Raw genomic sequence first — 26,870 nt, 5'->3', positions numbered from 1 at the left:
CATCTTTCATATCATGATCCAGATCGTGATCGAACACAAGACGGCGCAACCAACATCCTACAATCCCTGCTTCCTCTGCATTAGTTTGTTTTGGGTTGCTATTTGCATCTCTCTCCTCCTCTTACCGAGTCTTACCCCGGATTCCACGACCGTTGCGTTGCGTTACTACACGAAAAAAGAAGCCCTCGCAAGCCTCGGGATGGACAAGCAGATGATGCTTCTGCATTGCATGACAGTATCAATGAATCAGATCGTCAAGTTAAAACATCAACACGCGGTCGGGTCCGTCGATCACACAACCCGAAACTGAACACTGAACAGCAAAAAATTCAAGGCCACACCCCCGGGAGCATGTGAAGTCATCGCCACGTCTCTGTGACCCAATCATCACACCGTCGATGCCAAGACCCGTGATGAATCTGGTAATGAACGACACTGCAGCCGAACCGGAAATGCCAGCTCGCAAGTTTCCTGGGGAGCAATAATATCAACAGGGAAATGAAAGGCCCGTTTACTCCCCAGGTTTGGCTCGTGTCCGGATAAGCTTGTGCGCTTGCAATGTTGGTGTGTAAATGCTCACTCCTGCATTTTGCTTGGTTCGTCTCGTTAACGGCGGAGGCGTTTCCCTTGCCGGCTTTGCATTCGCTATATCCGGTTGGATATGCAAAGATGAGGATGAGGTAACGCTCATGTTTGAAATGTGCTTCTGTACTCCTGCTGCTCAATTGACTTGCCTGGTGCCTAGGTACAATTTACAGCACATGTTGGTACATAGCTAATCGCTATCATCACCAAGGTCCGGGTTGGCTGGCTAACTGGTATGTAGCTGTACCATCTGCGTCCCCATCTCCACGCGCGCCTTGCACCCGCTACGGGCTGTGTTTCGCCTTGCCCACGCCTAGGTATCTCAATGCCTATCGAAATCAAATCCAGACAAAGTTGTCGGGAAAATCGATGATGTAGTGGGCCAGGGGCTGAGAAACAACGGGGTGCTCCGCTGTCTGGGCTGTCTCTTGTCTGTCAATCAATAATCGACATGATTTACACAACGGCCCTCATCTGGTCCAAGTGGAGAGCCCAAGCTTGTTGTTCCTCAGCTCGAGGCGTCGATCATTGTTGTATTAGTTAATTAGAGCTTCTGAATCTCTCAAAAGATCACTCCGACTCCCCCTTGCGAACTCTCTGGGTTTCCTGCTATCATTCCCTCTCATTCAGCACCCCAGGGCCCTTTTCCTCAATTGTATATTTTGCCATTGAAGACCTGTCCCTCATCTTCTGTCATATCATAACTCGCTTGCAGGACATGATCCCTACAGAGTGGTATCGCTTTAAGGTGGCTACATCATAGTACTCGCCGATCCGAGCCACCCAGAGACGCCCAATTCCCTTGGTTACCAGTTATCGCCACAAGCCATCCATCATCCAATCCGTACAAGCAGGCAGGGAAGCGAGCACATGGTCACGATGTCAATGGTTAAATCCCCTCCCCCGTCCCATTCGGGATTTCTAGCTCCAGTCCGGCCTCGTTTTAACTCCCAACGTACCTCGGATCGCCTGCGTGAGGCTCAGACTTTTGTAACACCACCATTTAAAATGGGAGGCGCTATTAGAAAAGGCAGAAGATCCGTCTTTAAAGAAGTTGGTCTAGAACACGACTTGGATTATCCCACTTCTGCATCAGCACCTTCACTGTTGTCAGGCGAGCAACTTGGCACCCATGACAACGACAAACACTTGAGTGATAGCTCTGATATCCTTCAATCGTCCAGCAATAAGCGACAACTCGAGCAAGACGACGACCACAGTCAGGATAACAACGACCGCCAACGCCCTCGACAGTTATCACTTTCATCGCCCAAGACTTGGTACGCCATATTATCAAACCCCAAAGGCCGACCCAGAATCAAGAGCACTTCGGGTGTGTCCCCAGGTGTCTCGGGCCTGCAGCGCTTCACTATGTTAGCACTCCTCATCGCCATTATACTTCCGGCATTCAGTTGGCGAAATGGCCAATCGTTTTCGGATATCAATGGCGCCAGCGCTGGTGTCATTCAGCAACGCGAGATCAGCCCTACCAAGGTTTGCACACGATGGGGTCTTCAAGCCGCCCAGTTGAATGGAACACTCTACTTATATGGCGGTCGCTCAAGATCAAAACCCGACCAAGTCGAAGACACATGGAACAACAATTTTCTAACACTGGACCTCACTAAGGACTGGGATATAGGCTCGCCCGCTTTCAAAGGTCTCGAGAAACCGGACGGTCCTCCCGAGGTCTCTATGGGTTATTTGTGGCATGATTACAATAATCTGTATCTTTATGGCGGCCAATTCTCCGATACACCCTATGTTGATCCCGAGCCCGAGTCTGTCTGGCGTTATTCCATCAAGGATGAAGAATGGACCGAATTTAAGAACCCCAAAACCTCGGCCGGCAATGAATCAGAGCCAGGAAATCGACCAGTACACCGTGCTGCTGAGGGAGCAGGCCTATCTGTGCCTGAACTCGGCCTAAGCTGGTACTTTGGCGGCCATCTCGACTGGGCCACCACCCCAGGCTGGTCTCGCAGTGTTGATCGTGTATATCTCAAGAGTCTTCTTGAATTCACACACCCAGGCTATGTTAACACCGGCGTCGATAGCCTCTCTGACGGCACAGGCGCAGGTGAAAGCGGGGCCTATCGTAACATCACAAAAGCAGGCATCCAGACCGGTAACTTCACTGAGAGGGCAGATGGCGTCTTGGTGTTTGTGCCAGGCTGGGGCGAGCAAGGTGTTCTGATCGGTCTTGCTGGCGGTACCAACGAAACATTTACTGAGGATCTCGGCACATTGAACGTATACGACATTGCCAATTCCGAATGGTTCCATCAAGAAACGTCCGGAGATACACCCAGCGTTCGTGTTAATCCTTGTGCCGTCATCGCAAGCGCGCCGGATGCGTCAAGTTTCCAGATTTACATGTTTGGTGGACAGAATCTTCCTTTTGTAAGCTGTGACATGGTTTGAGACATACCCAAATACTAACATGGTCTCAGGGAAACCAAACGCAGTACGATGACATGTACATCCTGACCATTCCCTCTTTCACGTGGATCAAAGTCGACCAAAACGACGACAACAGACCCGCTGCCCGAGCTGGCCACTCATGCGCCATGTATGATGGCCAAATGGTCGTTGTTGGTGGAGTAGGAGAGGACATCGGATGTGATCCCGGCATGTACGTGTTCGATGCAACCTCACTCAAGTGGAAGGACCAATTCAAGGCCGGCAATCACGATTCGGACCATCATCCCGACAACTTCGTTCTCGCTGGGTCCCATGGATACGAGGTCCCGGACGCCGTACGCAAGGTCGTGGGTGGAGACAAGGACGGCAGCGCTACCGTTACCACCCCCGCTGTGGGGCCGGCCACCGGTGGTCCGTTCTTAACGGGCAAGCCCCCGGTTTTCACAATTACCTCCGGACCGACAGCGACAGTACGGGTCGGCCAGACTGGTACTGCAGCCGCTTCTCCCGATGGAGAAGAAGACGATGGTGGAGTCAATGGCGGTCTCGTGGCTGCAGGCGTAATCGCTGGTATCTTTGGTGCCCTCGCCTGCTATCTTGGCTTCTGCGCCTGGCTCTATCGCCGGCAAGTCAACGCCTACAGACAACACCTCGCAGTATCAAACCGCTACTCCGTTGCGTCCAACTCTCTTCTCAACCCTTCAGCCCTTGCTGCTGCTGGTACTACCCGCCCCAAGCGTGCTATCTCCCAGCGCAGCCTCTTTGGCTGGGTCGGCCCTAGCCGCGATCAGGGATACACCACAGAGCCCAAATGGGGGCCTGAGGATGAAGATGATACCACGCCAGGCGCTCCCGGGTCCAGCAGCGGGTCTGGGGGTGCCAAGCGCAGTGAGGATACGAGACCTGGAACGAGTCATAGCGGAGGCTCGACTGAAGGGCTACTCGAAGGCCAGGAACCGAGTTTCTTCAGCGTCGTCATGGGTCCTCGCCGGGCGTTGCGGGTTGTCAACAATGCAGAGTAAACCGCGCATGTACGATGAGAGGCGTTGTTGGGCAAAGGGAAAGAATGGGATTTAATGGTTTGTTTCTCTGAGATGTGAGATGAGCTGGACTGGTTGGTTATGATAAACGAACACGAACGATGTATGAATAACTGGTGGCCTTGTACCGGCACAGCTGCATTCGCTGATACCCCATGTTTCTTAATGTCCTGGTAAAGGGGGCTTTTGGGCAAAAAATACGCATGAGTTTTGAATCAAAATGTTGTGAGAAAACGATAGTGTAATCATAAGATCGTGTATCTTTAGTTATTCTAGCAATTATGTTCTCTATGCGCCATTAACACCATATATGCCTATTCCATCCGTCTCGTCGCTAAAATGCCAATCATAAAGTTTCCAAGTCAGTCACTATCCTATATGTCTCCGATCATCTCCGTGACCACTTCTTGAGTTGCTTTTCGGGTATAGTGTTGACGAATGCTTCTTGGAGGAAATGTTTCCAAACCTTGTTGGTCTTCCTTCTCTTGTTCCTCCCCTTCTTGCCCCTGGTAGCGGTGAAGTCCAAATCAGAGTCACCCTCTTCAGGTTCTGGAATTTCAGTGTCGTCGTCGTCTGAGTCTAAGTCTGAGTCTGAGTCTGACTCGTCTTCAAAATCCTCATTGTACTCTTCAGCTGCCTTGCCCTTGCCCTTCTTCGTCTTCCTCTTAGCGATTCTAGACGCTAGCCTGAGGTAGCTTCGAACTGTCAAGTCGGGCAGCTTGAAGATCTTGTCGGTAAAAGTGCTGTATTCAACCTCGTATCTGAACTTGTTGGGCTGCGGCTTATCGTGGTTGGGTACTTCATCACTGAAATCGCCGTCGCGCCACTTGCTTGTCTCAGACAAGTCGGCAAGATCATTGTTGATATAGGTGAGGTTGGCAAAGTATTGTGTGTATCCCATGAAGGTGAATGTCTGGCGAGAGTATGCAGGGCCGGGAGGTGATCCCTTTGGGGGAGCTGGTGGGATCACGAGTTCAGGGTTCTTGGGCTTCTTCTTGCCCTTTCTTCCCTTCCTGCCCTTCTTGCCTTTTCTGCCCTTCTTCCTTCGCTCAGCTTCGAGGTCTCTCTTGAGTTCCTGGTGGGCTTCCTCATCTTCAGAAAAGTCGGGAAGCCCTTCGGAAACCTTTGAGTTGATGTCGAATGAGTCGGTCCAGACTGGCGCATCCTCCAGGCCGGTAATATTGTACTCGATTATGCGAATAGTCGGGAAGTAATTAGGGACGATGCTGGGGCTAACAAGAGATACCTGATATCGTTCTCCATATTTGCCTCCGATCTTGCCGTGGCCCTTCTTCTTTTTACCTTTCTTCCCCTTCTTTTTCTTTCTATTCCTCAACTCGTCGAAATCTTCATCTTGCGTTTCAAGTTCATCCTCGGCGTCTAGATCTTCTTCTAGTGCCTTTGCAGCTGAGCCTGGCAAGTCAGACCAGGACTTTCTAAGGTCTATCAAGTAGTCGCTCTTTGACTCGACGGAAAAGTCGTCATCCATGGGTTCTCGGGTAGTCCCTGCCTTGTCATAAAGGCTCAGGTCAATGTCCTTGGTGTCCTGAAATAGGAAGTGGTCAATGTTCATATGGCCGTAAAGGGAGCCAGTAACAACGTCGCGGAACTGCTTCAGCCAGAGTGTGTATTTTTGCCAGCAAGTTTCGTCCCAATTCTGCTTGTTCTCAGTCCGAGCGGGAGGGACATGGCCGATCAGGATAGCCTTCATTCCCCGCTCACGTAATCGCTGAAGTTGAACACTCAGCCACTCCATGTGCTTGAAACCAGGCTCCGAGGGAATTGCGCAACCGTCAACGCCAGCATTTCGATCAAAGAAGTACATGGTGTTGAGGCTGATGACGGACAGTTGATTGGGAATAACCTCAACCTCGAACCATCCACCAAATCCGAAGGAGTGTCGCTGTTCCTCAGGGATAAAACGATGCCATATGCTGCTATAAGCCTGCAGCCACTTGTTTGGTCCGGGATAGAAGATGTTGTGCGGCAGAAAATCGTTGTTGCCAAAAGTTGGGATGACAGGGACGGTAAGGGCTCCGTCATCAGAAAATGTCTTGACAATCTTTTTGGCGACGTTTCGGTTCATATCCAAAACATGGCTCGAGCTTCGTGGCAGCTTCTCGTCGCTATCGTGGCGCGCCGTGTCACCCGTCCATACAACAAAGTCGATATCATCCTTGACGTTCTTCCGTACCCATTCTAACGTCGCGTCGACGAGGTCCACGGGAGAGTCGCAATCGGTAGTTTCGGCGCCGTATAGACCTGCAGGGCCCTTCCCGCGGTGGCATGCGACACCCTGGGCTGTTGATGAATGCGCTTTGTAGAATTCATCAGGGTGAAAATCTGGAGTTGTGGTTGTTAGTGGGCTGCTTTGGATGCAACGCTGAGTTATCATATTTTTATCCGATGTAGATGCAGGAACATGGGACTTGTTTCACATGTGATATTGCGTACCTGTTATATGCAAAAATTTGCCATTCAGTTTGCGACCCGATTGTCGGATATGCGGTGTCTCTATAGGATCGCGTGTCCCTGTGATTGCATCGAGAACTTTTTGGCCAGCGTCGAAAATTGGTGAAGGAGAGACGCTAGGGAGTAGTAAGGCGGCTGCCACGAGCAGTCGGGCGCCTGAGAGTGGCATCTTGTGCGTTTTAGATTGTACTCTCTATTTGATATGTATTTCGTTGATGTTCGGTGTTGCAGTCGAATTTTGGTGATAGCCAGGTGAAGAAGTGATGCTGAGCTAAGATACGAGGTCAAGCATGGAATTGAAGGTGTGAGGTCATTCCAGCCAATCTTGGTAGCAGCTTTCAAGGGGTAAGATCCTGTTCAAGCCACAAAGACACGCTCTGATTCTGGCTGACGCGTTAGTGATGGGGGGACAAGGGAAGATAATATCTTTATAGAATACTTGATACAAAGAAAAAATGATGATGGAGAAGAAAAGGGCGTTAATAGACTAATTTCCACAGAACCAGCCTACCTGAGCTATGATCAATCAATACCGTCGATGAGGATCCACTGCTCGGTGTAGGTAAACCAAGTACCGTAGAGTGCCAAGACTGCCCTGGCTGATCGCATCGAATATCATAGCGACAAGGGGGAAGCATCGAGTTTAAAATACTCGAGTTCGAAGAGTCAAAATAGCGACAAAATTAATGAACAGTACCTATCTTCAGTGGATGCCCCTCCCCCACGTTGTCGTGTGCTCACGCTGAGACGCCTGGTGATCCATTGTTGAAGTTGAGGAAGATGGTAAGATCGGCCAATCTTGAGCGGCGCGGGCTACACGTGTGCTAGAGCAAATGGTGCAAATGGACGAGGAGAATGGGCATGGACGAGACAGAATAAGACACGAACACGCGATACTTGAAATTCAATCACTGACACCTACTGAATTGCTATTCAAATCTTGTGCCTTTGCATATTCAAATATCGCTTGTCCACTGGATATGCTCTTCATCAGTTCTTCACCTCAATCAAAACCATCTGCTCTCATATTCAGGGTCCAGGGGTTACAGAAAACAACTGCAGCCTTGATTCAGGCACATACGTAATGGGCTTTGGCATATGCCATCAGGGTCCCCCTTCTGTAAATCCTCCTCCTAACAGTGGATACCTGCATTGACTATTCCGTCGAGTCTCATATGTGGAACCCCATAAACGCCCTCGTGAACATTCTATCACATTCGCTTTCATAGAGATGCATACACAGAATTTATCAAGTGTTCGTTGTGATTTGTTGCACGTATGGATCATCTACGCTTCATCCAGTATCGACTTGCTTCTGACACCCTTCGATAATAATCCTCGTGATGACGAGTCTATCCGCTTACTGGCTACCCGCACAAGACTGACTATCCTGTGCCCGAAGCGTGCTTATTTGTTCAACACAATAAGTAAACACTACACAGAAGAAACCCCGCTCGCGTGAGCATCTTCGAACAAAGTCCCATAACTACTACTCGGTTCGGTGTTGGACACTCGATATCTGTCGAAACACCCACCAACTTCCTCACCCAACTCCAGGGTAGGGAGATGCCCCACTAGCACGGATCTCGCTTAGCATCCGCCGCTAGTCCTCATGTGGGTTCATACATATGCAAAAATTCTGGCTCTTTTCCTTTCTCTCTTCTTCACTACGCAACATCGTCTCCTCGACGGTGCCGGTAACATCCAAAACTGGCGCCACGATCATCTCAGTCTTCCCACAGTTGGTCACCACTTGAAGGGGAGGCCGTTGCTAGACAATATCGCCGCTCGTTTGAGGGAGGCCATACGCTTTTGTGTGGTGGTTTCCTATGGTTTTTTCGTGGCTACATATCTCCGTGTCCAAATTCTCGTGATGTTTTCCTTGATGCTCAACCATGAATCACAACTCTGGCCAACCATTGAGACACAGTTCATTATTGTGACACCTGAAGCTTGACGATGCCAAGCCTTGAAAGTATAGCCATCGAGTCTTTAGGAGCGCCTCTCTGACGGTCACACCTCCAAGCGAAGCGATGTACGCCGAGTGCTGGCTCGCAGTGTTGTATCTCCCATAAGACATCTAGTAGTATCCGGTTCCAGTAGCATGATCAGGTATCATTGAGACCACCTTTCTCTCTTGAGAAATCCCGAGCGTTATCCGCGTTGCTTCGTTGCTTCGAGGCAGAGAAGGTAGCAACTCTAATTGCCACGTCACAAGATAACAGAATGTGATTTTCAGTCTGGGAAGGGACTGAGCCATAGTTATGTACGCAAAGCTGGAAGATCTACTTAGGTAGGTAGATGACATGGTTGCATTAGAAGGACATATAAGATGTAGCAGCAGACACAATGGTTGCTTTAGAGTGAACTCATCCTGCAAAACTACTCTTGTCGGCCTCTCGGCAACCACTATTACCATGATCACCAGGGCACTCGAGGGTGTTTTGGCAACGGTGTCGGTATCCGGAGTGGGTTGACTAGCAAGACCTCGGCCGAAGAGAAGAGGGTTGCTTGTGACAAACTCGAAAGACATCAGGATCGAGTCGATGATATGGATGTAAAGGGGAAGAGGTAAGGGGTAGCAAATGATATTTCAAGAACATTTATTTTCCGTTGGCTCTAACTTAGTCGTGGCCGTAACAATCATAGACTCCAAAGTTTGCCCCCATGTTGAGTTGTCCCCATATACCACACGTTTAATACTTTGACTCGCTTAATACATTGTTCAATTCCATCGTAGACTTTCTAAGCAGGCGCAGTACCCTTCCAATACTTTGTCTGGATAAAAGGCATCTTGGTGACTGTGCCCTTGCGTGCTTTTCCTCGTACCACAACGTCCACCTCGGTGCCGGCCTTCTGGTTGCCGCTCTTGATGTAGCCCATGGCGATGTTCCTGCCAAGTGTAGGGCTGGGAACACCACTTGTGATGACACCGATCTTCTCACCGTCCTTGTGAATCTCGGCACCCTCACGAGCGGGAGCTCCATCGACGAAAAGGCCAATACGGCGGCGGGTGACGCCTGAGCCGCCCTTGCTCTTGGGTGTGAGTTGAGGGATGATGGTTTCGGCACCGTGGAAGCCTCCAGCCTCGCGACGGGCAGGGGGGATGATCCAGCTAAGACCAGCCTCGACGGGTGTTGTGGTATCATCGAGATCATGGCCGTACAGACACATACCAGCCTCGAGACGGAGAGAGTCACGAGCACCCAGACCAGCGAGCTGAAGGCGCTCAGGACCAGCCTTGCTAAGAAGGGCCTGGATAGCAGGGGTTGTTGTCTCAAAAGCAGGATATTCCTTCCCGTTGAATGAAATCTCAAAGCCGTCCTCTCCAGTGTAGCCACCTCGGCTGATGAGGACAGGGTGAGTCTTGCTGCCATCAGCGAGCTTCAGCTCAGCCCACACGGCATTGCCAAAGTAGAGCTTCGAGAGATCAACGTCGCTAGCGAGGACCTTGCTGAGAATCTCGGCACTCTGAGGGCCCTGGAGGGCAACGAGACCGGAGTTGTCGAGACGTGACCACTGAACATCTCCGCCGAACTTGCCAAGCTCCTCATCAAGATACTTGGTGTCCTTGTCAAGACAGGCACCGTTGGTGACAACGTAGTAGGTATCCTCGCCAAGTCTGGTGACAACCGAATCATCGACGATACCTCCAGTGCCAGGCCACAAGAACGTTGTCAACTTGCTCTGCATAACGCCCTGATTTGTCCAGTCCGAGGGAGTGAGTTTCTCCAAGAAAGCAGCTGCATCCTTGCCCTTGAAGATGTGCTGCACCATGTGGCTCACATCAAAAAGTGAGGCATGCTCACGAGTAAAGTGATGCGACTGAGCAAGTGAGAGGTTTGAGTATTGAACAGGGAGCGAGTAGCCTGCGAATGGCACCAGCTTTCCTCCATTGGCGACATGGAAGTCATATAGAGGAGTCTTCTTCAGATCAGAAGAACCCCCCGAAGCGCATCGTATGCTTTGTTGAGAGAGCCTGAGAGCGCCGAATGATGTGGGCCGTGTAACGGCAGATGATAAGATTCGGGGACCAGCCCTCGCGGCCAAGCTGAGGCTCTTCATGATAGAATCAATTGGCGATATTAGGAGTAAGTGAGGAGAGTCAATTGACCAGAAACAAAGAAGATTAATAAAGAGGAAAAGAGTTTGTACAAGAAGATAAGAAGCCGAGGGGGCGCTTAAGACTGGTACATGGCATGTACAGTACATATCATGCAAGTCACAAGTCACCCAATTTGACAATTGGCGCTGGTGGGGTTGTCACCGAGTCTGAAGTCACTGAGTCTGAACTTCACCGAGTCAATCAAAATCGTCGTTTCTAATTCGCTTCTCCACGGTCTCTGCCTCCGAAAACCGACCCCGGACCCCCGCAGTCCCCGGAGCGCCCTCCGAGGGCCGAAGCAAGAGGTATAGAAGGAAGAGAAGCGCGGCAAATGCTGATAAGAATAAATGATTGATAAGGCCGCGTGAGACATAATTCATGGGATAGGATCTAATTGTTTAACACTTCATTCTCACACACAATCGTAGTCGAGGTGATGCTGCTCAAACTACCAATAACTAAAAAGTATGCCATTACAAGCTGATGCTTTCTCTTGTCCCCGCTCCTCAGCTCAGCTCGTCTACTGTGATTCTCTAAGCTTTGCGAACTCGGACCTGCCAGAACTGACGACATCAAGACGCCCGCGTAATAAACAAGACACTCCAGCAGACACTACACTTCTCTAGGACTGATATCTGACAGTTCACTGTTGCTCAAAACTGTACTTCAACCAGCCTCCGAGAGCTCGGAGACTCTCCCATCGCACGTTTTCGTCATCTGACTGCATGAGTTCCATGATCCTTCTCTTGAGACCAACCTTCTCTAGTTGATATCTCTTCTCGGGAACCTCCTTCACCAGACATCCAACGTCGTTGCAGGCAATGGCAAGCACTTGCTTGTCGTTATCCCAGGGTTGTCGCATGATCTCGGCCAGCTTCCGAGGAATCTCTCCGTTCTCAAACTCGAGGATCTTGCGGGCATTCTCAGCCCAGAAGACTGTGTTTCGGTGAGGGGGCGACCATCGAAGGTGACCAGACTGCACCTCAGCAACATACTCGTCGAATGTGGTCTTGGTCTTGGTATACTCTTCCAGCATTTCCTTGAGCTTTGAAAGATCCTCCAGCAAGTCGGGATCAGTCAGATGGCGACCACTGATGTTCTCGAGAAGAGCGGGAAGGCGAGCAAGAACTGCGGTGGGTAGAAGTGATTTCTGGTTTTTCTCGAGAAGGTTGTAGAGTGTAGAAAGGATCAATCGAGTTGTCTTTTCCTTGGGTGATAATCGTAGAAGGTGAGTGTAAAGAAGGACAATATCGTACTCGCTGCGGTCCAGTATTAGTTGTAGTCCGGTTTTGTCTCTCTTGTAAATTCACTTACTCGTTGAGTTCATCACCAATCTCCTCAGCCTCAAAACTTATCTGCCAGATAACAAGGAGAGCATGGTAGAGAAGCTGGAGACCAACACCTCCACCCAGAGAACCCCCAAAGCCAGTAGATCCGGTACCGGTGTTGCCGCTCCAGAGACTAGCAGATGAGCTGCCTCCATTCCCGATACCAGCTGCAGTTTGAAGAATCTTGATCAGGGGCGCAATCGTCTCGCTTCGCTGGTTCCAGAACTGCTCTCTTGCGACATGCCCAAAGAGCAGAGACGAATACTCCTGTACAGCGATATCTTGTAGGCCGGCATCGTTACTCTTGGCCAAGCCGGAGAGATAGGTGAGAATCACAGGCAGAGCCTGGAGGGTAGATCGGGACTCGTCTCGAGCAAGAGCCATGAGTGTGGTAAGAGCATGTGCAGTAAGCAATGGAATAGGATCCTCGGCATTAGTCGAGTTAAGCAGAGGCAAAAAATGTCGATAAGGCTCCTTTGTCTTGAAGAGGGCCTTGGCTAGAGATGGAACAGCTGAAAGAATGTTATGTTAGCATTGGTGATTGGAGATTATGACGGAAGTCGCTCTATTAGTAGATAGACATGGACTACTCAATGCCACTTCCCAGTGTCGCATAAAGATAAAAGGGACGCTCTTACCCTCGAGAAGGTCGCCAAGCAAGACCAGGATGTACTGGATCACATTCGCATGCTTTCCCGCCGTCTCGAGAACACTCGTCTTTCCATCATCGCCAACAAACAAGACGCGATATCCATCAATATCCCCTGACACAATCTCCTTTCTTTGCTCGGGCTTCTTCGCCTTATCTACAGCTCGAATCTTTGCATATTGCTCCTCGGTGAGGGTGCCGGCCCTGACAGCACCGTCCCAGGGAATGGGTCGCTGACGGATGTTGCTCTGGAGAGAGGCCAGGTACGTTGGCGGGTCGAGGGACATGATTAGCTATGATTAAAGCGTCGCGGCTGCTAGCAGCGAGCGGTTATTTGTGGGATGAGCCAAAGGATATGTCTAGGTGACGAGATCGGAGGGAGTAGAGCGGAGATGGAGATGGAGGAGGATGGAGAAGCTGGTAATATGAAGTTTGAAGTCGCTGGTGATGCAACCAACTTGATCTTGAACCGCGTGGAGCGTCACAGGTCAAGCTTGGTGCACCTAACGGAACCTTGGACTTGGTTGGAGCTTGGGTAGCCACAGCTGCCACAATTAGCGCCACACGTTAAGAGTTCGCCAGACAAATATGGCTGTTGATATAGTGTGGCTTGATCTGGCTTGTGGTTTGTGGCTGTGGCGTGTTCTGCCATCCTCTTCTCCTCTGCCAAGCTGACGACACGATTGAGTCAAAAGCCCAGACCGACCTGGAATTAATCCCTGAAAAATGCCCTCCCAGCCTCCGAGTTTCGTTTCCCTGTCTAATGGCTCAACTCCTTCCAACACCGCCAATGGGAAGAGCCAAACACAGGTCTCGGCTTGCAAGGACGTTGCGATTGCCCCTGACAGTTCAATTAAAATATGCAGCACGCAAACGGCTTTCACTCTCATGATACGTGATCTGCTATTCCGGGGTGCCCCGGGCGTGTAAGTGGTGATGACATTTACCCGCTGTACGAGGCCTAGCTCCAGGGCCGCAGACACGGGCCTACAGGGGGTGGTCACTGCTCCAGGGCTCCAGCTATCGATAGTTGTCCAGTGAGCAAGCACAGGCGTAGTAGCTGGAGGTATCATGAGCTGGCACCCCACCATTGACGTGCATCGTATTCCAAGTCTCAAGTCATCCATCCATCCTCACCGACAAGACGAGAGACCGAGAGTTCACAAGAAAAAGAGGACTGAGTGTTCCCCCTTAAAACCTTGCATCGAGTTAAAGAGACTGATTTGTTGGCGTGTGGACCAGGTCCCCTTATTTCGGATGAGCGCGTGCGTGTGTCAAAGTGCCCTTCTAGGTAAATCAGAGAGGCTGGTATAGACTACAGTTGTAAGTGGGAGGTTGGGACTCAAGAGGAAGCCTTTCGTTGCAGCCCACCACCAGCCGCTTAAAACTCTTGGTGCAGCGCCCAGAATTCAACGTTGCCGTTTCTCGTCTCTTTTTTTCCTGCTTGTAATTGACCTCTTACTTAACTCTCGGAAGTTTTCTTTTTCCTGGAAACTTCACCACCAAACCTTACTTAGCCTCTCACTCACCCTCATCTCACAGCGACCTTCACTCACCTCCAGTTCCATCTCGGGCACCAACAATACTTCCCCGCGACAACGCAGCCGCTTCTCCCGCATTCCAGAAGCTAAGCTGAGCTGAGCTGTTTCACAAGGGACTCAGATAAATCTCGCAACCAGTCTCGGTTTTTACCCAGATCAAATTCCTCACCTTGTGCACTCATCTCAATTCGAAACTAGCACAAGCTCTGATTGGAATTGGCCTCAAACAATATCATTCCGACCTCGGCTTTCCGCCAATAACCAACCTTTGGGGGGAAAAAAAAGTGACGATCACAACCAGAAAAATCGCTACAATGCGCTCCGTGACGAGGCCGCTGCTGCTCCTCACCGCGGCAGCTCTCTGCTCTGCCAAGCCGCTCCCCAGAGATGGTCTTCATGATCGCGGTTACTCATATCTCATGCACCGAGGATGCGACTCACCCTGTGGCTCCGATAATCAATACTGCTGCGGCTCTGGCGAGACCTGCCAAACATCAAATGGAGTCGCAAACTGTGTCGCTGCAAAGGGAGGCTGGGTCGGCGATTATACTACTACCTGGACGGAGACCAGAACTTATACCAGCACAATCATGACCCGCTGGGAGCCTGCTCCGGAGCCTACAAAGGGCGTTGACTGTGTGCCCAAGAACGATGAGCAAGAAGCATGCGGTGAGATCTGCTGCGCTGGCTGGCAGACTTGCGCGTTCATGGGTCAATGTTCTGCAAAGCCTGGTTACGAGGAGCCCACCGCTGTTGTTATTACCACTGATGGAAAGATCACCACCCAATACTCGGCTCCTTATCGAGTCACTGGTACCACCACTATCACCAACAGCGGCGCGCCCACTGAGTCCGAGACTGCAACTGAGACTGAATCCGAGGCTTCTGCAACGGCCACCGAGACTAGCGAGGGCGCCGCAGCTGGCGAGACCGGAACTGGCGGTGGAGGCCTGAGTGCCGGTGCCATTGCCGGTATCGTCATCGGTGTCATCGCTGGTGTTGCGCTTCTCCTTCTTCTGTGCTTCTGCTGTATTGCCCGTGGTCTCTGGGTTGCCCTCTTTGGCAAGAAGGACAAAGAGAAGAGCGAGCGCGTCGATGTCTACGAGGAGCGATACTCTCGCCACGGCAGCCGACCACCTCCTTCGGCCTCGGCCCACTCCCGTCGTCCTCGACACAAGGGCTGGTTCGGCATGGGCCGTCGTGGTTCCCCGTCTTCGGCCGGCGATCGTCGTGAGAAGAAGTCGGATGGCAAGAAGTGGCTCGGTATTGCTGGTCTGGCGGCCACGCTTCTTGCTCTCCTCAATCTCAAGAAGGATAAGCGACCTGCGAGCACCAAGCCCGCGCGCTCATCTCGAGGATCATCACGATCGCGGTATAGCGACTCTTATTACTCATACAGTGACTACACCAGTCCCAGTAAGTCTCGCTGACAACCCATCTCATCACTTTGTCATACTAACAGTCACAGCAGGCAGCTCAAGCTCAGGTGGACGAACGAACCGCACTCGTCGCACAAGAGACAGCCGAGCGAGGTCGTACTACTCCCGCGACAGCAGGCGATGAAACCTTTAAATCCCCGCTCCTCAAGTTTTTATCCCCATTCGTCACACATATATACTCCCCATCCTGTACATGTCTCTGCATTTGACATAAGGATTCGAGCCCACATTGTACACGTTCGACTTGTCGCTTCACACATCAAGGCTACTGGCGTTCCTGGTTGTTCACATATTATGGTATTATGTTGATATTTTTGCGGCCTCTGGTTTTTATTTCCCCCCCATTCACCCCTTTTCATCATTGATGTTGTTATTTTACCCACGCATTCATGGATGGTTAATGCTGCTGCTTTTTGTTACTCAAGAGATCACGTCACGAAAGGAATTGAAAGGAAGACTAGATGAAATGACTCACAATGAAAGTTGAGAAGAAAAATTACGAGTTTGATAAAAGATGAATATACTGACGAGGCACGTCTTAATGTAAATGCGAGCCTCATTTTTTTCACATGCAACTTTTGATCATAATCGCCTCCTCAATCAACGACAGCCATGGATGTGCGTGGACTAAAGTTCTGAAATCATGATGCATTGACTCATTTTACCATTGATCAAATTGGATAGAATAGATCTTGCAGAACCGACTTCACGATAGACAAAAACGTTGTGGGAGTTCCCAGGCACAGATAGTGTGCGCATTGGAAAATGATTAAACGCCTTTTTTTTCTTATCGCAAAACACCCGAAACGAACCCTCGTCTAAAAGCCGGCCCTTTTTTGCTCCTAAAATGGTCACATACACGAATGAACAGATGCGATTCGATTCGTTGGCGAGATTCAAGTGTTTGTCGGCACCAGAGTCATCATCTCTTTGCTTTTTGAAATTTGTTTTGTAGCCCTTTTTTTGCTACATGACATGCAACGATGAACCTTCGCCACTCCTGAGACCCAGAAACGCAAAAGAAACAAGATCCGTGTCCGTACCCGCGCTTATTCGTCCTGGACAATGTTGCCCTTCTCGGAGACGTACAGACCGTCAAGGAACTAGGGCAATTAGTAAGAGTCGGAAAAAGAGACGGTGTGATGCTATGTCCTACCTTTCGGATATCCTTGTTTCGCACCCGGCAGATCTGCTGGATATCGGCGGCACTTTGCGACACGTTCTCCAGAGAGTTACCAGAGAGGACGAGCTCATCCTTCTGGGTGGTGGAAGCCTCAACATCGACACCAGGCTGCATGACAATTCGGCGGACGAGCTTCTCGCCGATGAAGTTTCGGATCTCAACCTCGTACAGGTCGGTCTCGGCGTTCTTGGAGACGTTGACGTTGATGGGGAAATGGGCGTAGACGTATCGCATCTTGTACTTGAAGCCCTTGGTGACACCAATGATCAGGTTGTTGATGAGGGTTCGTACAGTTCGGAGGGTAGCGACATTCTTGCGGACACCGTGGTGAATCTCGATGGAGATCTGGTTCTTCTTGGGGACGGTGAAGTTGACAGCCAGGTGGCTGAGATCCTTGACCAGCTTGCCGCGGGGACCCTCAACGGTGACAATTCGCGACTTAATGCTGACCTTGACTATAGAGAAAACGAGTCAGCTTTTCCGTCTTGTGAGTTGGAGATTCTCATTTCGACGCTCGTGGATAATCCCCTCGGAAATTGCCAGAGTTTCCATTGTGAGCGCAGTTTATTGTTGGTGTTCTTGTGCAGCCTCCATTTGCGAATAACTCTGGCAATTTTTCGAGGGGACCGATACCAAATTATTCGAGCGACGGCGAGGAAATCAGACTTGAAAATGAAATAGGGCGCAACATACCCCCCTCGGGGATCTCAAGGAGCTCCTGGGAATGAATGTACTTCATCCTGCCGGCTGTGAGTTGATATCGGTGTTGAGGGATACAGGCGAAACAATTCTGAGTTCTTGTGCGGGAAAGAACACTGGAAGTGCGTAGGGCTTTCTCTTTCCACGTGAGCAATTCTGGTGGGGAATGCACGTGATCAGTCTGCACGATGGAGGCTGTGAGCCAATTAGATCTATTGGCAATTGGACTCTTTTGAAGAATAACAGTTCTATAAGCAGAATATCGGTAATTATGGTAGGAAAATATGCTAGCACTGTAAGAAAAATAATAATTCTCAGTCTGAATAATGTACTTGTTCTTTTCTTGTCCATATTCATGTGTGAATTCTGATCCCATTCATATCTTAATCAACTCGTTCGGCCTCGTCAAGGTAACGGCGGCAAGCTCGGTGGGTCTTCATCGGTCCCCTGTCTCCCCGGCCGACGTCAGCGCCGACTCTCCTCAACAGCTCGGTCCAGCTCAGCCCAGCCATCCCACTATCATAAAGCTTGCGCCATAGCCTCATCTCACTTATCAATAAGACACTAGGGGCAAGAGGCAGATAACATACACAATTGTCCGCCATGTCGTACTTCTTCGCGACTCCCGTCGATATCGACGTTGTCCTCGATGATACAGATGAGCGTTCTATGGTCGATGTCAAGCTCGACAAGAACCGTCGCGAGAAGGCGCCTCTCTTTATGGATGGCGAGTCTGTCAAGGGCGCTGTCACTGTTCGTCCAAAGGATGGCAAGAGGCTCGAGCATACTGGCATCAAGGTCCAGTTCATCGGCACGATAGGTTCGCGACCCCTATACATCGCAGTGCCTCCCTAACGCTTTCACACGCTTGGCAAGCTGCTTCAGTTACTGACTTGTCGCAAAGAAATGTTCTTCGATCGCGGCAACCACTACGAATTTCTCTCCCTCAACCAGGAACTCGCTGCGCCTGGCGAGCTTCAGCACCCACAAACATTCGACTTCAACTTCAAGAACGTCGAGAAGCAGTACGAATCATACAATGGCATCAACGTTAAGCTGCGCTACTTCGTCCGCGTCACCGTTTCACGCCGCATGGCCGATGTCATCCGGGAAAAGGATATCTGGGTCTACAGCTATCGCATCCCCCCTGAGATGAACAGCAGCATTAAGATGGATGTTGGTATCGAGGATTGTCTACACATTGAGTTCGAGTACAGCAAGAGCAAATACCATCTCAAGGATGTCATTGTTGGGCGCATCTACTTCTTGCTTGTGCGCCTAAAGATCAAGCACATGGAGCTGTCCATCATCAGAAGAGAGACGACGGGCGCTGCTCCCAACCAGTATAATGAAAGTGAAACCTTGGTGCGCTTTGAGATCATGGACGGTTCCCCATCGCGAGGAGAGACAATTCCTATTCGACTATTCCTCGGCGGTTTTGATCTAACACCTACATTCCGCGACGTCAACAAGAAGTTCTCCACGCGTTACTATCTCAGCTTAGTTCTCATCGACGAAGGTCAGCCAAGCCCCCACCCAGTCTCATGCCTCAACCACTCAACTAACAACGTTCACAGATGCTCGACGATACTTCAAGCAATCTGAGATTATTCTTTACCGCCAAGCTCCTGACGCCGCACCTGTTCTAAACGCCGGTACCTCCTCACTACCTGCGCCCCCAGAGAACAAGTTGGCTGCTGCACAGGCATAAAGATAAATTAGAAGAGCCTGGCTGTTGGTCTGATGTACATACACTGTCAACTTCATGCGCGTCCTTTAAGCATCGGGTCCTGGCGTTTCGGGTTTAAGGCTGGAAGAGCAAGATGATGGAAGATTTGTAGTTCCTGTTTCCTCTGCAAATCAAATTAATACATACACCGTAAACAGTCCCGATAATGTCCTAGATATTTCGCCCGTCCGAGTTTTGAAACAATACACCTCTAGTCTACATAAAGTGACCTGTCCTATTTCTGCATTCATGCAATTTCCATAACGTCGTCCGCCTCGAAGCCAAATTGGTTGTTGTGAATCGCTGCGATTCGGTCCAGCTCATCCTGATACTGTTTGCGAATATCCGCCAATGACACCACCTTGCGCTTTCCTGCATCTTTCTGTCCAAAGCCAGCCGAGGACTCATCATAAATCCAAGCCTGCTTGGGCTCCACACAGCTGAGAGCATTGATGAGCAGGAGGTATTGCCTTGTCACTGGTGTATCGAGGATATCTTCTCCCGTAGCCTCATCTCCCTCTCCGGCGCTTTGCAGCTTGTGGATTCGGTCTAATACAACCGACGCGGCACCACGGTAGTTATTGTGCTTAATACGCCATGAGTAGAGGACCTGGTGGTAGGGGAATCCTTCTATAACATCCAATGATGCTTTTGTCTTCTGTGCCAGGATATCGTCAACCTCCTGTTGGAGACCGGGGAAAGGGAGAGCAACGAGCTCATTGTTGTGATAAGTCGCACACATTCTGTCAATCAACTTGCGCAGATTTGAGATCTTCATGGCTTGGTCCTTAATCGAGACCAAGGTTGTGTGTGCGAGCTCAAATTGCGATGTCGCTACTGCAGCGTTGAACAAGCGGCTTTGCATGTCAGTCTTGGTAAACATAGCGTCCTGCTTAGTACCCAAGAACTGCATGGCCAGGCGGGCGAAATCGACCACATAAGAGTAGGCCTTCTGCTTCTCGAACAAAGCAACAATATGCGAATAGTACTTTGCAAGGCCTTGGTAAAGGAGGTTCCACTCTGTGTCATCAAGCAAGCCGCTACTATGGCGGTCGCTTCCGGCATTCCCAGCGCCTAGCTATCTGTTAGTAAGGAGTCAATAACAAAATTGGAAGGACTTACTCATTCCAATGGCTGCTCTTCTGAAGAAAATCGCAGCGGTATTAAAGTCCTTCAACGCCAGCTGCAAACGGCCCTGGACATATGTGGAGAAGGGGTTTTGGTCGCAGAAAGGCGCAAGATCCAATGCCAAATCAGCCCTCTCTCGTTTGATGAGAGAGCACTGAACAAGCGGTGGTGAAATCTCAATATCGCTGTCCGGAGCGCACAAGTTGGTGACGAGATCTGTGACACTGGTAGCCAGTGGCTCACTTTGGTTCGCAAAACCAAGCAGGTGACCAACATGCGCCTCCAGTGCGGTTACGAGTTGAGCATCCTCAGAGCTCTTCTTCACAGCTCCGCTCTCACTCTTTTCTCGGGTGCTTGGCACTGAGATTTCTACCTGGGCGAGCCACTTCAACAGCTCCAAACGTCGCAGGGCCGCAACGAGCTGTCTGAATACGTTGCCAATATCAACGCGATTGTGAAGAGCTTCTGCCTCATTGTCGTGCTCAAACTCCATGTGGACGAGAAGAATCAACTGGCTGAAGTAGACCTTCCACTGCAACTCAATACTGTCTTGAACGGCTTTGACGACCAGTTTCCTGCCAAAGTCGCTAAGTGGGTGACGTAAGTTCCGTGACTTGGCTTCCTCTGGTGCAGAGATTAGATTCATCACGTCGGCGTAAAGCTCGTCTGTCACTACGTTAAAGTTTGGGCCGAGAACATCGACAACTTGGTTACAGTCGTCATCAGTGATTCCTCGCCAAAATCCAGACTTGTCAGAGAAACATGAGATGCGCTCGAGGTCAGTCTTGGAAGAATCCTCAAACAGCTCAGGCCGTAGTGCAGCCTGACAGAGCGGCATCAGGTGCTCAGGCAACCCAGCAACGAAGTTCAAAGCCGTATCGACTAGAGCCGCCTGTGCAACGTGATCTTCCTCAGGAGAAGTGAGGTTATGGTACAGTCGCTCCAAGCTACTGCACTCACGAATGGCTGAAAGGAAGTCGGCGCAGACAACCCAAGTCATTCCCGTAGAGGGGTCAAGCGTCAACCCGAGTGCTTCTCCTCGTTGCTTATCCAATTCGAGCAACAGGCGGTAGAACCTCAACCACTGGGCCTCACTGGAAGCGCGGAAGGATTCGTACTCCATAGCGCCCGAAGAGCCTCGATCTAGCGTTGCAGCAGCCCCCAATATCGAACAAATCGACTCTGCCAGCCCTCGAGCCTTGGCAGCGGTCTCCTTTGACTTTCCGAAGCCTCGCTCATAAATCGATAATGCTGCCTCTAGGGTCGACTTCGTAAATTGACCAGGCTTCAGAATAAGCTGGAGCCACTTCTCTGTGACATCAGTAGGATCACAGGGGCCAGAACTCTCTGCGGCCTGTATGAGGTTATCTGCATAGACGCCATCCCAGTTCTCCTCCCAGCTCTGTGAGATATTCTTACGATCCACTTCGAGCCTTTGCACCCTATATGTCATGTTGTTCTTCCACAGGGTCCAGAGTTGGATAGCGCTCTCTGCAGGACAAGAGAGAACGAAATCAGCGAGTGTCCACACATCAGAGGATGATGGCGTCACTGGAACTAAGGCGTTGTTGGGGAAGATGTCTTCGACGACGACGGTATGCGCATCCTTTGCGATGATCTTCCAGAACTTAAACTCTCCAGCGGCGATGGGTGAGAAGGTTGCGCATATCCTACTACTGCGGCCCCTTCCAACAATCTGTACTAGGTTCGTCTGTGATGGGTCAATAGCCCACTTTCCAATCTCTTGAGGGTTCCTCTCAGCATTGAGAATATCGCCTGTATAAAGAATTTGGCCATCGTTAATGTTCCAAATTCGCATTCTATGATCGAGACAGACTGTGATCGCAAAGAGACTATCGTCCATTCCGAAACTTGTGATCTGAATCGACGTGGCTGAGCTGTATTCCATATTGATCTTGCCGTTCTTGATTGTGTGTTTTCCTTGGAAAGGAAGAAGACTTCGGAGATTCTGCGCCCATCCCTGAACGTTGAAGAACGATTCCTTCCAGACAAGTGACGATGCTGTAAGAATTAGCATTGGCATATTTTGATATCACTAGCCCAATAGTACTCACGTTCATGCGCTTTGTTCTTGTCAAGCCTGATCATTCCTCCATCGTTGACCGTAATCAGCAGTGTCTCCGCGTTCACAGCAATCATGCGATGAGGATGCTTGAAACCCAATCCTGCTGGCGCTTGGACCTTACCGAGGTCAGAAAGCCCAGCATCGACGGCCGATCTCTTCCTGAACAAATCTGGTCGGAGCGTGAAGCTATACAGCTGATATGCTTGGTCGAGAACAAAAACACAAAGGGAATCGTGCTCTTCGGGGTCCGAAAATGTGACGCATCCTGGCTGAATAGGTACTGAAAAGTGGAAGTTCAAGACAAGCGGGGAATCGGTCGCTTGTGTCTTCTTGCAAACATCAACAGCCCGAATGCTGAGGAGAGTGCCGTCCTCCAAGATCCTCCAAAGGAAACTCCGTGGTGTGTCATGCCAAGTTCGGTGGTAGACGGAAGAGGCAGTCGCTAAGTTCTTCGTTCGAAATGTCGTCTCATCTTCTGCTGTGTTCTCGCGCGCCGGTTTTCGATAATTGCGGCTCTGTATTGAATTCGAGGGTACTCGGATCGTGACAACAGAAGACGAAGTTGGGGGATCGAGGTTCACTCTTGTCTCTTTGAAGAGATATTGTGTATCGCCTTGATCCATTTTGCCCCCATGAATCGAGTCGATCGTGACGAGATGGGTTCGAGTACTAGGCGTTGAGTTTGATGTGATGATGGATACCTAAGGTAGCAAAGCGAAATCGCGTGGTAGAATTTCTGGCAGAGGTCGCGAACCACGCTAACCTAAAAAGGCAATCAGCTATTGGTCACTGCATCACTGCCGACATATATAGTAGAAAAGATTGGATGCATCAAAGTTATGCACTGTTAATGATGTGTCATTTTCATTTCTTTCTTTGAGACGAATTGCTCCAAAAGAAACTTGTTTTGACTGAAGAGAATTCCAGCTAGTCATCCCAACCACCCTATCCTCTAACATTTAGGTAACATCCATCGCAATAACAACACATGAAACAACCATTAAGATATGCGCCAGCAACCATACCAAGAATCATCACCATATACTCCAGTGATCGTACAAACATACAAGGTCATCCGTTATCGTCTAATCCTTCTCCATGTCCTTTGGGGCTGGGTCACCAATACCCTCCTCGCCAATGGCAAACAGAGTATCACTTTCTGGTAGGCATGGGCTGTCGTAAATTTTGGCAATACGTGTCTCCCCACGACCCTTCTTCAGGCTGATTCTTGTTGTACTGGCGTGAGCGATGATGTTACCACCAATAGGCTTCTTTGGATCAGGGTTGAACATGGCACTTGGGCCACCATCGACCTGAGCCACAACTTGATTTGTAATGACAACCGCGATACCAAATTCATCCGCCAGACGCTGAAGTGTCCTCATGAACTTGGCCAAGTGAGTCTGTCGATTCGAGAGCTCACCGCGACCGCAAAAGTCTGTTCGGTAGAGCGATGTTGCACTATCGACGATGAGCAGAGAAAATCGTGTCTCACACATCATAGCTGCAGCCTGGTTGAGTAATTGAAGCTGGTGATCAGAGTTGTAAGCGCGTGCGTACGCAACATTGTCCAAGACCTCTTCGCCAGAAAGGCCAAATCGGTTGGCAACGCCCAGCAGGCGAACAGGTCGAAATGTACCCTCAGTATCGATGTACATGCATTTTCCTTCACCACCGCCCATATCAAAGGGTAATTGACAAGTCACGGCGAGTGTGTGGCAGATCTGACTCTTTCCGGTTCTGAATTCACCGAACAGTTCAGTAACCGAACCTGTTTCAATACCACCGGCAAGTAGAGTATCGAGGTTCTTGGATCCAGTGGTAATAGAAATGAGCTCGCTGCGACGCTGGTGCATCTCTGTGGCTGTAGTGAAACCCATGGGGACGAGCTTGGAGGCTGCGATACTATCAGTAATTTTTTCCGATAAATCCGATCCGTGAGACACTTACCCTCTCCCAGAATCTTGGTCGCCTTCTGTTCCGAGATACCCTTGATCTGTTCCAGCACTCGTCGCGGCGTGTAGGCCACGGACTCGACTGTGTTGTAGCCTCCGTCAATGACAAGCTGAATATCTCGCTTCGTCAAACCAGCAATTCCCTGCAAAATCAGCGTCAGCCTTTATCGCAATTGCGTTTCGACAGAAGTTTACCTCGAGCGCGGAGAGTGGCGTTGGAGCACCAGGGCCAGGCATGCCGCCCTCTTCGCCCATCTGAGCCTCATCATACTCCTCGCTCATTGTGATTCTTGAGTCCCTCTCCTGGATTGTATCAGTAAAAAAAGATAATCACAGACTGTACTGTGAACTAGAAATTTGCGAGAAATGAGCGAAGGGGGGGAAGGAAGAAAGCGCGATCGCGTCTACCTACCTTAGTGGGGAGGCAACAGCGCCACCATTCTACGCCAAATCACGTGCCATCAGTTAACAATTACATGACGGTCCACTTTTGATTGGTAAATGGAATTGGTGGGCTTCAATCTGCCAGCGGATAGCCATTGTCTTTCAATCGCAAGCTAAGGCTTCTGAGAATTACTTACAGATGATATGGAGTTTCTTCATTGGGTTGATGCGGGATCATAAACTTATCATATAATCATATAAATCGACTTTCTGACTTCAAGATTTTATCCGTCTGCTACCCTTGAGCCCCCTGTCTACTTGGCTGTCTTGATTAATAGTAAGTACATAGTCCTGAAGGAGCAAGGAAACCTCTGACATTTAATGATATCGCCGAAAATTACAAATCTTAAAATCCATTAATTTACACTAAGCTTGCCTGAACCATTCTGTCGCTTAGGATATAGGTCCTTAAGTTTTCGTGCCTTCTCTAGAGAGAAGGTAATTGAGGTGTAACTAATACTATTGCAGTGTTAAGCGTTAATAACTTGGTGGATATCGCAGTATATATATGTATATATTGTCACAGGCAAATAAATAATACGGAATATGTCACTTGATTTTTTATGAATGTTTGGGAAGTTGTTTGTAAAAGCAGTTGAATTATTAGTTGCTGTTGTACAAGGAGCGAATGACCAAGCCAGGCCTACAATGCTATTTCATGCTAAGAAACTTCCCAACACCGATCCATGCAATGCTAAAGTCGTAAAGATGAGTCATTACTGATCTTGACCTGTCGCGAAATCTGAGAGCTGGATAATAAGGTCGTCAAGATTCCGGGTTGTGGTGTGTTGTCGCGTTTATTCGACGTTGATGCGGCGAGACTCGTGCTTCTTGGCCTTGGGAACAACAATGCTCAGGATACCGTCCTTAAACTTGGCAGAGACGTTGTCCTGGTCGACACGAGTGGGGAAGTTGAAGCTGCGAGAGAACTCGCCGAAGGTGCGCTCGGTGAGCCAGTACTTGGATTGATCACCGGGCTTCTTCTCGACCTCCTTGGACTGTTGGTGGTGGGTGACTTCGGTGCTCTCGTGAGCTTTGGCCTCGGCCTCGTCCTCAACTTTGGCGTGGTGAGAGTTCTTGTTCTCATCGTTACCCTCGCCCTCAGCAATGGCGCCTTGGGGCTGAGAGCCCTCGACGAGGCCAGCGGGAGGAGTGCCGGCAGTGTATGTGCGCTCAGTCTTGCCGCGGATGGTCATGGTCTGAGGCTCAGTGAATTCGATGTGAACGTTGTCCTTGGTCATGCCGGGGAGCTCTCCATGGAGCTCGTAGGCTTCGCCAGTCTCGCGGACATCGAACTTGGGCTGCCAGTGGGTGAGGCCGCTTCGGCGAGTACCGCCGTTCTGTTGTCCCTGACGAGAGTAGCTATCGAAGTCGTCGAGGAGACGGAAGAGGGGAGTAAAGGAAGCATCGGAGTTGTAGAAGTTGCGAGGGAAGAAAGCCATTGTGTTTGTGTTGATGTGTTGAAGAGTGTGTATGAGAAAGAGATGGTTGTAGTGTGCAAAGAGAGTTATAAAGTTGTGGTTATCGTTGTTGTAGAGTGTCTTGCTTGTGTTTGTTTGCTTGTGTGTGTTCTGATGAAGAATGAAGTCCAGCTTTGGGGGGAAGGGAAGCCTTGCTTTATACCCATTGATGAGGAAGATATGATCGAGATGGGAGTTTCCTTGCCTTTCGCGAAAGGTCGACGGATCCTACCGCTTGGGGGTTCTAGAAATCGCACGACTGCAGAAGAGGACTACGGAAGCATTGGCAAACCTTAAGCGAGGTCTACTACGTGATGTTTGCATCAAAATCGTACGAAATTAGGTGGCATCGCGAGTCTGTTGGCTGCTCGTGGTTGCATGAAGCTGCTGGACAGTGGTGGATCATGGTAGAAGCTTCCAACCAATTCGAGAACGTACATATGATACAGCAGCTGCAATACAGCCCTTGACTTCTGACAGCCACGGAAACTTCTGGTCATCGGATCAGGTGTCATGGGTATTACCCGACCCTGAACAAGCCAATGAATTAGTTGAGGCTTTACGCTGATCAGTTATCGGTTCCATGGACAATCGAAGAATGTT

General features: G+C 50.0%; 11 protein-coding genes across 27 annotated transcripts; 4 read left to right on the top strand and 7 right to left on the bottom strand.

The window, feature by feature from the left end:
- The first annotated feature begins 16 nt into the window (after positions 1-16).
- FOIG_00722 (uncharacterized protein) lies at positions 17-4,399 on the top strand. 9 transcript variants are annotated; one of them, XM_031197117.1, is made up of 5 exons: positions 17-235; positions 322-564; positions 619-767; positions 827-2,988; positions 3,039-4,399. In XM_031197117.1, exons 4-5 carry the CDS (start codon positions 1,456-1,458, stop codon positions 4,029-4,031), a joined length of 2,526 nt encoding a protein of 841 aa, XP_031072884.1. In that variant the 5' UTR covers positions 17-235; positions 322-564; positions 619-767; positions 827-1,455; the 3' UTR covers positions 4,032-4,399. The 9 variants fall into 9 exon arrangements, with proteins under 9 accessions (XP_031072884.1, XP_031072881.1, XP_031072883.1 ...); XM_031197114.1 differs by having other exon boundaries at positions 619-2,988; XM_031197116.1 differs by having other exon boundaries at positions 322-763.
- FOIG_00721 (uncharacterized protein) lies at positions 3,018-7,578 on the bottom strand. 3 transcript variants are annotated; one of them, XM_031197107.1, is made up of 3 exons: positions 7,033-7,578; positions 6,504-6,904; positions 3,018-6,392 (listed from the first exon to the last, which is right to left on the bottom strand). In XM_031197107.1, the coding sequence occupies exons 2-3, from the start codon at positions 6,688-6,690 to the stop codon at positions 4,438-4,440; spliced, it is 2,142 nt and encodes a 713-aa protein (XP_031072874.1). In that variant the 5' UTR covers positions 6,691-6,904; positions 7,033-7,578; the 3' UTR covers positions 3,018-4,437. The 3 variants fall into 3 exon arrangements, with proteins under 3 accessions (XP_031072874.1, XP_031072873.1, XP_031072875.1); XM_031197106.1 differs by having other exon boundaries at positions 6,504-7,578; XM_031197108.1 differs by having other exon boundaries at positions 3,018-6,904.
- A 230-nt stretch (positions 7,579-7,808) lies between these two features.
- FOIG_00720 (uncharacterized protein) lies at positions 7,809-9,234 on the top strand. Its single transcript, XM_031197105.1, has one exon. It carries the CDS (start codon positions 8,134-8,136, stop codon positions 8,476-8,478), a length of 345 nt encoding a protein of 114 aa, XP_031072872.1. The 5' UTR covers positions 7,809-8,133; the 3' UTR covers positions 8,479-9,234.
- Positions 8,974-10,809, bottom strand: FOIG_00719 (aminomethyltransferase). Its single transcript, XM_031197104.1, has one exon. It carries the CDS (start codon positions 10,731-10,733, stop codon positions 9,267-9,269), a length of 1,467 nt encoding a protein of 488 aa, XP_031072871.1. The 5' UTR covers positions 10,734-10,809; the 3' UTR covers positions 8,974-9,266.
- Positions 10,810-10,958: 149 nt separating this feature from the next.
- FOIG_00718 (V-type H+-transporting ATPase 54 kDa subunit) lies at positions 10,959-13,134 on the bottom strand. 2 transcript variants are annotated; one of them, XM_031197102.1, is made up of 3 exons: positions 12,593-13,134; positions 11,941-12,466; positions 10,959-11,885 (listed from the first exon to the last, which is right to left on the bottom strand). In XM_031197102.1, the coding sequence occupies exons 1-3, from the start codon at positions 12,888-12,890 to the stop codon at positions 11,270-11,272; spliced, it is 1,440 nt and encodes a 479-aa protein (XP_031072869.1). In that variant the 5' UTR covers positions 12,891-13,134; the 3' UTR covers positions 10,959-11,269. The 2 variants fall into 2 exon arrangements, with proteins under 2 accessions (XP_031072869.1, XP_031072870.1); XM_031197103.1 differs by having other exon boundaries at positions 11,941-13,134.
- A 535-nt stretch (positions 13,135-13,669) lies between these two features.
- On the top strand, positions 13,670-16,208 carry FOIG_00717 (uncharacterized protein). Of its 4 annotated transcripts, none has more exons than XM_031197099.1 (3): positions 13,670-13,926; positions 14,080-15,560; positions 15,613-16,204. In XM_031197099.1, the coding sequence occupies exons 2-3, from the start codon at positions 14,459-14,461 to the stop codon at positions 15,705-15,707; spliced, it is 1,197 nt and encodes a 398-aa protein (XP_031072866.1). In that variant the 5' UTR covers positions 13,670-13,926; positions 14,080-14,458; the 3' UTR covers positions 15,708-16,204. The 4 variants fall into 4 exon arrangements, with proteins under 4 accessions (XP_031072866.1, XP_031072867.1, XP_031072865.1 ...); XM_031197101.1 differs by having other exon boundaries at positions 13,672-13,926; positions 15,616-16,208; XM_031197100.1 differs by having other exon boundaries at positions 13,670-15,560; positions 15,616-16,208.
- FOIG_00716 (60S ribosomal protein L9-B) lies at positions 15,843-17,624 on the bottom strand. 2 transcript variants are annotated; one of them, XM_031197097.1, is made up of 4 exons: positions 17,460-17,624; positions 16,740-17,221; positions 16,059-16,686; positions 15,861-15,989 (listed from the first exon to the last, which is right to left on the bottom strand). In XM_031197097.1, the coding sequence occupies exons 1-3, from the start codon at positions 17,503-17,505 to the stop codon at positions 16,633-16,635; spliced, it is 582 nt and encodes a 193-aa protein (XP_031072864.1). In that variant the 5' UTR covers positions 17,506-17,624; the 3' UTR covers positions 15,861-15,989; positions 16,059-16,632. The 2 variants fall into 2 exon arrangements, with proteins under 2 accessions (XP_031072863.1, XP_031072864.1); XM_031197096.1 differs by having other exon boundaries at positions 15,843-16,686.
- A 146-nt stretch (positions 17,625-17,770) lies between these two features.
- FOIG_00715 (uncharacterized protein) lies at positions 17,771-20,901 on the top strand. The gene is made up of 3 exons (XM_031197095.1): positions 17,771-18,285; positions 18,370-18,984; positions 19,043-20,901. The coding sequence occupies exons 1-3, from the start codon at positions 18,069-18,071 to the stop codon at positions 19,174-19,176; spliced, it is 966 nt and encodes a 321-aa protein (XP_031072862.1). The 5' UTR covers positions 17,771-18,068; the 3' UTR covers positions 19,177-20,901.
- FOIG_00714 (uncharacterized protein) lies at positions 19,194-23,101 on the bottom strand. Its single transcript, XM_031197094.1, has 3 exons — positions 22,398-23,101; positions 20,317-22,344; positions 19,194-20,268 (listed from the first exon to the last, which is right to left on the bottom strand). The coding sequence occupies exons 1-3, from the start codon at positions 23,029-23,031 to the stop codon at positions 19,442-19,444; spliced, it is 3,489 nt and encodes a 1,162-aa protein (XP_031072861.1). The 5' UTR covers positions 23,032-23,101; the 3' UTR covers positions 19,194-19,441.
- A 68-nt stretch (positions 23,102-23,169) lies between these two features.
- On the bottom strand, positions 23,170-24,760 carry FOIG_00713 (DNA repair protein rhp51). 2 transcript variants are annotated; one of them, XM_031197092.1, is made up of 3 exons: positions 24,559-24,760; positions 24,359-24,506; positions 23,170-24,305 (listed from the first exon to the last, which is right to left on the bottom strand). In XM_031197092.1, exons 1-3 carry the CDS (start codon positions 24,643-24,645, stop codon positions 23,494-23,496), a joined length of 1,047 nt encoding a protein of 348 aa, XP_031072859.1. In that variant the 5' UTR covers positions 24,646-24,760; the 3' UTR covers positions 23,170-23,493. The 2 variants fall into 2 exon arrangements, with proteins under 2 accessions (XP_031072859.1, XP_031072860.1); XM_031197093.1 differs by having other exon boundaries at positions 24,359-24,760.
- Positions 24,761-25,034: 274 nt separating this feature from the next.
- Positions 25,035-26,867, bottom strand: FOIG_00712 (uncharacterized protein). Its single transcript, XM_031197091.1, has one exon. It carries the CDS (start codon positions 26,247-26,249, stop codon positions 25,605-25,607), a length of 645 nt encoding a protein of 214 aa, XP_031072858.1. The 5' UTR covers positions 26,250-26,867; the 3' UTR covers positions 25,035-25,604.
- Positions 26,868-26,870: the final 3 nt, after the last annotated feature.

Source organism: Fusarium odoratissimum (genome assembly GCF_000260195.1).
Source record: "Fusarium odoratissimum NRRL 54006 unplaced genomic scaffold supercont1.1, whole genome shotgun sequence".
NCBI classification, from domain to species: domain Eukaryota; kingdom Fungi; phylum Ascomycota; class Sordariomycetes; order Hypocreales; family Nectriaceae; genus Fusarium; species Fusarium odoratissimum.
This window is presented reverse-complemented; position numbering and strand designations above follow the sequence as displayed.

Excerpts from the sequence above, each read along its gene's own strand:
- FOIG_00712 (XM_031197091.1), bottom strand. The coding sequence starts at position 26,249 with ATGGCTTTCTTCCCTCGCAACTTCTACAACTCCGATGCTTCCTTTACT.
- FOIG_00715 (XM_031197095.1), top strand. The coding sequence starts at position 18,069 with ATGTCGTACTTCTTCGCGACTCCCGTCGATATCGACGTTGTCCTCGAT. Across the intron at positions 18,286-18,369 it reads CCAGTTCATCGGCACGATAG|AAATGTTCTTCGATCGCGGC; the intron begins GTTCGCGACCCC and ends CTTGTCGCAAAG. Across the intron at positions 18,985-19,042 it reads CTTAGTTCTCATCGACGAAG|ATGCTCGACGATACTTCAAG; the intron begins GTCAGCCAAGCC and ends CAACGTTCACAG.
- FOIG_00713 (XM_031197092.1), bottom strand. The coding sequence starts at position 24,645 with ATGAGCGAGGAGTATGATGAGGCTCAGATGGGCGAAGAGGGCGGCATG. Across the intron at positions 24,507-24,558 it reads CGCCACTCTCCGCGCTCGAG|GGAATTGCTGGTTTGACGAA; the intron begins GTAAACTTCTGT and ends CTGATTTTGCAG. Across the intron at positions 24,306-24,358 it reads GACCAAGATTCTGGGAGAGG|CCTCCAAGCTCGTCCCCATG; the intron begins GTAAGTGTCTCA and ends ATAGTATCGCAG.
- FOIG_00716 (XM_031197096.1), bottom strand. The coding sequence starts at position 17,505 with ATGAAGTACATTCATTCCCAGGAGCTCCTTGAGATCCCCGAGGGGG. Across the intron at positions 17,222-17,459 it reads CCTTGAGATCCCCGAGGGGG|TCAAGGTCAGCATTAAGTCG; the intron begins GTATGTTGCGCC and ends TTTTCTCTATAG. Across the intron at positions 16,687-16,739 it reads GAAACAAGGATATCCGAAAG|TTCCTTGACGGTCTGTACGT; the intron begins GTAGGACATAGC and ends TAATTGCCCTAG.
- FOIG_00717 (XM_031197099.1), top strand. The coding sequence starts at position 14,459 with ATGCGCTCCGTGACGAGGCCGCTGCTGCTCCTCACCGCGGCAGCTCTC. Across the intron at positions 15,561-15,612 it reads CAGTGACTACACCAGTCCCA|CAGGCAGCTCAAGCTCAGGT; the intron begins GTAAGTCTCGCT and ends TAACAGTCACAG.
- FOIG_00722 (XM_031197117.1), top strand. The coding sequence starts at position 1,456 with ATGGTCACGATGTCAATGGTTAAATCCCCTCCCCCGTCCCATTCGGGA. Across the intron at positions 2,989-3,038 it reads GTGGACAGAATCTTCCTTTT|GGAAACCAAACGCAGTACGA; the intron begins GTAAGCTGTGAC and ends ACATGGTCTCAG.
- FOIG_00721 (XM_031197106.1), bottom strand. The coding sequence starts at position 6,690 with ATGCCACTCTCAGGCGCCCGACTGCTCGTGGCAGCCGCCTTACTACTC. Across the intron at positions 6,393-6,503 it reads CAAATTTTTGCATATAACAG|ATTTTCACCCTGATGAATTC; the intron begins GTACGCAATATC and ends CCACAACTCCAG.
- FOIG_00719 (XM_031197104.1), bottom strand. The coding sequence starts at position 10,733 with ATGTACTGTACATGCCATGTACCAGTCTTAAGCGCCCCCTCGGCTTCT.
- FOIG_00720 (XM_031197105.1), top strand. The coding sequence starts at position 8,134 with ATGTGGGTTCATACATATGCAAAAATTCTGGCTCTTTTCCTTTCTCTC.
- FOIG_00714 (XM_031197094.1), bottom strand. The coding sequence starts at position 23,031 with ATGGATCAAGGCGATACACAATATCTCTTCAAAGAGACAAGAGTGAAC. Across the intron at positions 22,345-22,397 it reads CAAGAACAAAGCGCATGAAC|CATCGTCACTTGTCTGGAAG; the intron begins GTGAGTACTATT and ends TAATTCTTACAG. Across the intron at positions 20,269-20,316 it reads AAGAGCAGCCATTGGAATGA|GCGCTGGGAATGCCGGAAGC; the intron begins GTAAGTCCTTCC and ends ACAGATAGCTAG.
- FOIG_00718 (XM_031197102.1), bottom strand. The coding sequence starts at position 12,890 with ATGTCCCTCGACCCGCCAACGTACCTGGCCTCTCTCCAGAGCAACATC. Across the intron at positions 12,467-12,592 it reads GCTTGGCGACCTTCTCGAGG|CTGTTCCATCTCTAGCCAAG; the intron begins GTAAGAGCGTCC and ends ACATTCTTTCAG. Across the intron at positions 11,886-11,940 it reads ATTGGTGATGAACTCAACGA|CGAGTACGATATTGTCCTTC; the intron begins GTAAGTGAATTT and ends ACTGGACCGCAG.